Source organism: Schistocerca americana, chromosome 3, assembly GCF_021461395.2.
Source record: "Schistocerca americana isolate TAMUIC-IGC-003095 chromosome 3, iqSchAmer2.1, whole genome shotgun sequence".
NCBI lineage: Eukaryota > Metazoa > Arthropoda > Insecta > Orthoptera > Acrididae > Schistocerca > Schistocerca americana.
In genome coordinates, this window is record NC_060121.1 from 921,342,128 (window position 1) to 921,349,694 (window position 7,567).

Here is a 7,567-nt window from a genome sequence, read left to right on the forward strand (position 1 = left end):
GGAGAGTTGACAGGCTCATAAACAAGACTTAAATCATCCTTATGCATTTGGATAAAGTCCTTCCTCAGAGATAATGGTCTAACAGACACACACACGTATATATACAGATGCATACTACATTGTCCGGGCACTGGAGGCTGTTTGTGAATAACTGGAGTACAGATCCAAAACAATGTAGCTGTGTGAGAACCGGTATTCTTCTATGGCTAGCCCCTGCCGATGTAACAACTCATCCATAAAATTGAGACATTGGAGAGTTGACAGGCTCATAAACAAGACTTAAATCATCCTTATGCATTTGGATAAAGTCCTTCCTCAGAGATAATGGTCTAACAGACACACACACATATATATACAGATGCATACTACATTGTCCGGGCGCTGGAGGCTGTTTGTGAATAACTGGAGTACAGATCCAAAACAATGTAGCTGTGTGAGAACCGGTATTCTTCTATGGCTAGCCCCTGCCGATAATATGGAACAATGCTTTTAATAAAATAACCTTGTTTGTTTCAGCCCAGTAATAGGGCTAATGTTTTCTGATAATTTATAATGTACATTATTTTAAAGATTCAGCTTCAAATCCTTGTAAAATAACAATCACTCCTCAGAATGACATCAAATGTGAACAGAATATTATCAAAGAAGGGGAAAATGATATGGAAAGGAAAAATAATTAATGATTATTTTCCAACTAGATGGTGCCCTAAGCATCATAATGTAAATAGGTTGGTTACAAGTAACAGATGCATCACAATACAACAGCTATGGTGTGAGTTTCACAGGAACCAACCGTACTGTGTAATGTGGATGATGGCACCAGTTTGGCAGTCAACAGTTGTGACACTGTTAGGTAAACCAATCCACCAAGGAAAGGTTGTACCATGTTGAAGGCCAAAAATTTCTGAAATGAAATCAGTTTTAATTTCATGAGGTGAAAAACCATAAAAAATGCAGCAATGAAATTGGTTTTTAACTGTCATGAGACTGTTGTAAGAGGTGTTCAACATGCTGTCCACCAATTTCAGCCACAGTTGAAACCAAGAAACAGCATGTTCTACAGCAGATCAGAGTGTCTCAGAATGTTCCATGGCCATTCATTGCCCACTTCCATAAGAGCAAGAAATTCTAGAGCAAATTTCTCTCTTACTGGCAGCTCGACATGTAGCAACTGCTAAACATGGGCAATATTGTATGTGTAGCAATGTGGGGTGTTTTGTTGTATTTTATGCACTGATCCAAAGTTTGGCCAATTCTCTGTGCACTGCATGTTCCCCACCATGATGTCAGAGCTGTTTTTCTGCCTCTGCCACACTGCATTTCAAATGAACATGTCTTTATGAATTTCATAAACTTTTCTCCAGACACTTGGCAGACATCAGACCAACACCGTTTTTCATACCCTTGAGTGTCTGGAACTTCTGTAGAGATGCTGGTGCACACCCACTCTTTTTCAAAAGAGCATTACAAGCAGTGCATGATCACTCACTGAGACAGTTATGAAGAGCATCTCAGATGCAAACAGGGAACAGTCATGTACCTTGCATTTTATTTTGCATATTCTGCAACTTACTGTGTCATCTGGTGGCAAAATTTTCATTCAAGATGTTTTGTTTCCATAATGTTTCCCCCTTCTTTGATAATGTTTCATTCAGATTTGATGTCATTTTGAGTAATGGTTCTCTTTTTTACAGTGTTGCTCTTTCTCAATGCTCATTCAAGCACAAGTAATCAAAACATATAATGACAGTAACAATAAACCTGAACTCTTAGTACTGCTCAGTAAAGTAAGTTGTGTCTCCAGTAAAAGAAAATACCCCTTCTGTATACTGTTTCAACTGCCAACGTGCTTTGAAGGGGTATTTGAAGCTTAGACTTGCACATGTTATCACTTTATGGCAAGAAGTGTTTTCACTTTAGCTGCAATGCCCCAGAAGATTATGAGATAGGGCAGAATTCAGTAAAAGTATGCTAAAAATCCAGTCTGCAGGTCAAATAAGGAAGCTGTTTTCACAATATACCAAGTGTGATATACTGGATGTAAGCTAGCTGCATCAATATCAGAACATGAAGCATGGAATGGATTTAAACTGTGAAGGGAAAAGGTTTGTTTGTGATCATGTTAGTGAAACAATTATCGAAAGGCTTTTAAGGAATGGAACAATCCATCAGCTTTGTGTATGTCCTACTGACTACAGTGAGGAAAGTAAAATGAACAAGAAAGAAGAAAGAAAAGACAACACAACTGGTGGTCCTAATTTAAACTAAAGATATTTGATGCTGTAAATATGACTCCAAACCTAGTCGTTATTATGCCTGATCTGAAATTTAACACCTTAATGTACAAGCCCTGCATAATAAGATTGACAAAAGTAATGTACAGTTAATCGATGAACTAAAAGATACCTAAGTGTTACGCATTTCTGAATACTGCCATTTCAGAATTAATCCAGAATACAAAAATTAATAACTTCATTTTATCTTGTTACTACTGGAGGTAAAAACAGCAAGCAGGGGGGGGGGGGGGGGGGGGGCAATTTACATAAACGAAAATATAGATTGTATTACCCTACGTGACTTGACTAGAACAAATGTTGAAAATGGTTATGAAAGTGCAGCTATAAATATTATTCAGTTCAACCAGGTTATTGGTACAGTTTACCAATCACCATCTGAAAATTTTGAACTTTTCTTAAACCTAAATAAAGTAAATAAAATGGATTGTGAGTTGATAATGTGTGGCGACTTCAATATTGATTTCCTCACGAATAGTAGAAACAGAGAGGCCCTTTTGAACTTTGCAACATCCTACAATTTAATGGCTGAAGTAAAAGCTGCTACCTGTGAAACAGCTTTAGACCAATTTTTGTTCAAGAAAGTTTCACACAGCACTTCACTACAAATTTTCAGTGCAAGTTTTAGTGGCCATCTTATTCAGATAATCAGCTTAAAAACGAAAGGCAGTATTATTAACAACATGTCTTTAAGAACAACATGTAGAAAGTATAATTAGGATAAAGTAAACAGCTTATTAAAGGGAGAAAAATGGTCACAGGTTTACAAAATCAATGGCGTAAATGATAAATTCAGCACCTTTATTGAGACATTAGCCCATTTCTTTCAAATCACATTCACAATGAAAACTGAATTCTAGAATAAACAGCTGAATCATAAAGGTAATCAGGATTTCATATCAGAAGAAAAGACCATTTCATGAAATATGTAAAACAAAAAATTCCTCGCTAGAAATACACTTGTACTACAGAAAATACTCCAAAATACTATGACAACTAATAAAAGCAGTAAAAATAATACAGAATGATGAATACAATTATAATTCAGCTAATAAAGTGAAGGCAATGTGGAGTGTTACAAAAACAAAGGAATATGGTGATTACAGACCATTCTGCAAAAATATAACACCAACACAAAAAAAATAAGAAAGTAACAAACCCCTTAAAAGTAGCCAAAACATTTAACAATATTTTTCACATGTGTTACTGATAATATTACACAATCAAACTTGCATAAGACTACCCAAGCCAATGAATATAAAATAAGTGCTTGTAGAGGGTCAATGTATAAGGGGCGTTCAAAAAGCAATGAGCTGGAGGCATAATTACAGAAACCAATACCTGTCTGTTAGAAGTATTGACCCTGGTTCTTGAGACACTTGTCTCACTTTGACACAAGGTGGTGAATGGCTGTCTCATAAAATTCCCGGGGTTGCGATGTTAACCAGTTCCGCACATACAGCTGGACTTCGTTGTCTGAGGTGAATCGTTTGCCCCTCAGAGCCTTTTAAAGGTGATCAAAAATGTTGTAACCATAGGGAGAGAGTTCTGGACGGTATGGAGGGTGGCCAAGAACCTCCCATTTGAATTTCTGGGTCATTTTGATTTGATCACTTGGAAAAGGGTGGGCAATGTTTGCAAGTAATGCTTGTTATTCACTGTTGTCCTATGCTACAGGAAGTGAATCAGAAAGAGGCCATCTTCGTCAAACAATCTGATGATTCACATTGGACGACGATGTCCAGCTGTACCTGCGGAACTGGTTAACATCGCAGCCAGGGAATTTTATGAGACAGCCATTCACCACCTTGTGTCACAGTGGGACAAGTGTCTCAACAATTAGGGTCTATACTTCTAAAATACAGGTACTGGTTTCTGTAATTATTCCTCCGGCTTGTTTCTTTTTGAATGCCCCTTATACTTCTGTTCTGTCTCACAAAGTGAAGTATCTAATGCAATAAAAGGACCAGAAAATTCCAACTCTGCAGGCATTGATGGTATCCCTGCAACAATCTTAAAGAAGAGTGCATCAAACGTAAATGAAATAGCTACACACTTATACGACTGCTCCCTTCAGGCAGGCACTTTCCCTGATGTACTGAAAACATCTTAAGTCATTCTAGTATATAAAAAAGGTGAGAAAGATAATGTAAATAATAACAAACCCATGACAATTTTCTCCTGCATTTCAAAAGTATTAGAGAAGTACAACAAACTTATAAAATTTGTAAATACAAACAATATCCTCTATAATGAACAACATGGATTCAGAAATAAATGGTCAATGAGAGCTACTATTTATGAGTGGATTAATTCCATATTAAGCCTGACAGACAAGAAACAGGAATCAATAGAAGTTCTTATTAATCTGTCAAAAGCTTTTGACATAGTGGACCATAAGCAAAGCATGAAAAATATGGCATTTGAGATCTGTGAACACTTATGAGACTCTAAACAAATTAAATATGTTGTACTGCAAGTATAAGTAATGGGGCTCTTTCTTTTCCTTCTGTATATAAATAATCTTAAATGTGGATGCACATAAAACAATCATATTTGCAGATGACACTACAATTTTATTAATACAAGACAGCAATGAACAATTACAGCAGTCAGTAAACACTGTCACAAAACAACTTAGCAGCTGGGCACATAATAATCAGCTTGTAAAAAAAAATTCTTAGGACTTTGGCTGAAGAACATTGTAAAAATATTCTTTAAAATAAATGTAACAGATAAGGACTACAGACTGCAATAAAAACTATTACTGAGGTCAAAACCTTTGGAAATCTCTAAAGTCACATTTACAGCATCACTACTTTTAACCCATTGAAGAATATTTAAATTTATGAAGTTTGCTATAGAAATACTTAATGTATGAGGTGTATTATTGTAACCTTAAATAAGTATGCCTAGAAATCACTTTCAGAAGTGTACTTATAACTTAACTTGTCGATTGTCTTAAGCAAATGATGCTTTTGTAGACAACAGGATGAATAAATACAATGCAACACAACATAGTGAGAGAGATTTCCGAGCACAAAGCAAGCAGAACTGAACTTTTGGATTAGCTTATCCACAAGCTAGTGTTACCTATTTTATTATCCATGTGTTTGCCCAGGAACTTCACTCATGGTTCCTCATCCAGTGTTTGATCATTTTAAGTAATTTTTATTTCCAGAGAAAATTTCACTTTTCAGTTGACTGCACACTGATTTCAAACTTCCTGGAAGGTTAAAAAGGTGTGCTGGACCAGGACCCAAAATGTAGAACCTTTGCCTTTTGTGGGCAAGTGCTATACTGACTAAGCTATCCAATCATGGCTCTCAACTTGCCCTCACAGCTTTATTTCCACCAGTATCTCTTTCCTGCCTTCCAAAATTCTTAGAATTATCCTGCAGACTGTGGTCGACTAGGCACATTCAAGAAAGGATACTGTGGAAGATTGGCTTAGCCAGTCTTTGGTATAGTTTACAAAATGAATTTTCATTCTGAAGCAGAGTATGTGTTGATTTGAAAATTCCAGGCACAATTAAAACTGTATGCTGGACTGGGAAATCAAGCTGGGACCATTCCCTTTTGTGGGCAAGTACTCTAGCAGCTGTGCTATTCAAGCACAAGTCATGACCTGCCCTCATAGTGTAATTTCCCCCAGTAACTTGTCTTCTACCTTTCAAAGTTCATAGAAGTTCTTCTGCATACCTTCCAGGACTAGCACTTCTAGAAGAAAGAATATTGCAGAGAAGTGGCTTAGTTACAGCTAAAGGGAATGTTTCCAGATTGAGCTTTCATTCTGCAGTGGTGTTTATAAAATTTCAAATCAGCTTACACTTTGCTGCAGAGTGAAAATTAATTCTGGAAACATTTGCACAAGTTGTGGATAAGCCAGTAAGATATGTGACTCCATTCACAAAAGGTCATACCATTTTAGTCTCCCTAGAAGAATTTTATAATCTACAATATGGAAGACAGTGGCAAGATCACAGAAAGTGTCAACAGGGCAATTTTTATTGATTAATTCTACTAGAATTTATGAGATCATATATTGCCTTCTCAATAGAGTAGCCTTTACAAAAGCTAAGCTGAGCAGTTGTCAAAAGGTTGTTCCCAAAAAGATGGTTCAGTATTCAATTGTGACCTACTTTCTCAAAAATTTTTGAGAATGCGGAAAGGAGTGAGATTACTCTATAATTGAACTTTATTATTCAATATACAATTTCCTCATTACTAATAAGAATATTACATGTTCCAGATAGTTCAAATCTTAACTAGTCATTATTTCCAAAATTTAATACCACAGTTTTCCATCCCATATTTTTCTGATCCCAAAAATTTCTACTTTCTCTGCAATAACTTATTACCCGAATGAAATTTTCACCCTGCAGTGGAGTGTGTGCTGATATGAAACTTCCTGGCAGACTGAAACTGTGTGCCAGATCGAGACTCGAAATTGAGACCTTTGCCTTTCACGGGCAAGCGCTCTACCATCTGAGCTACCCAAGCACGACTCAAGACCTGTCCTCACAGCTTTAATTCCACCAGTACCACATCTTGACAGATTGTGAGTTATGCTTGGGTAGTTCAGATGGTGGAACACTTGCCCCCAGAAGGCAAAGTGTCTGAGTTCGAGTCTGGATCTGGCACACAGTTTCAATCTGCCAGGAAGCTTAATAATGCATTAATTGGTTAATTATTCAATTTGGAAAATTCCACCTTCTAGGAGCTTTATGATGGGCTGTGGAAAATCCCTACATAATCAGAAATTAATTACATAAAATAGTACCTATAATTTTGCTTTCTATCTGGTTATACAGTTTATAGTTAAACAAACTTGCTGTTTTGTCTATTGTACTTCTGTGTTGTAGGATTTTACTATCTTGTATGTCAGCATTAAAAGTATAACACCAAATTTTAATTTTTAATATAATATGCATCCATGAGTTAGTTTGTGGTTAGCTATCAAAATGTAAACATCAGTGTTATATAAGTGGATGGATAAAATATCTACTCACCAAGTGGTGAGAGGGGAGAATGTGTGTAAAAGTTATGGAAATGTCACATTGCACATTTTGCTAATTCTTCTTCTTCTGGTGCCATTTGGTGAGTAGATTTTTAATCTATCTAATGATGTTCTATTTTCAGGAACTGATTATTTTCATTGACAAAATTTAAATGTTGTGTTACAGACAGTTGGTGGGTATGAATCATTTCATTAACAACATGTAATCATCCAGTCAGTTTATGTGTCGCTGTCAGATGGTTCATGGTCTTTT

At 36.2% G+C, this 7,567-nt stretch overlaps 1 protein-coding gene across 1 annotated transcript; it reads left to right on the top strand.

Moving 5' to 3' along the window:
- Positions 1–2,067: 2,067 nt before the first annotated feature.
- On the top strand, positions 2,068–4,740 carry LOC124606538. The gene is made up of 2 exons (XM_047138523.1): positions 2,068–2,251; positions 4,418–4,740. Exons 1-2 carry the CDS (start codon positions 2,068–2,070, stop codon positions 4,738–4,740), a joined length of 507 nt encoding a protein of 168 aa, XP_046994479.1.
- The last annotated feature ends 2,827 nt before the right edge of the window (positions 4,741–7,567 follow it).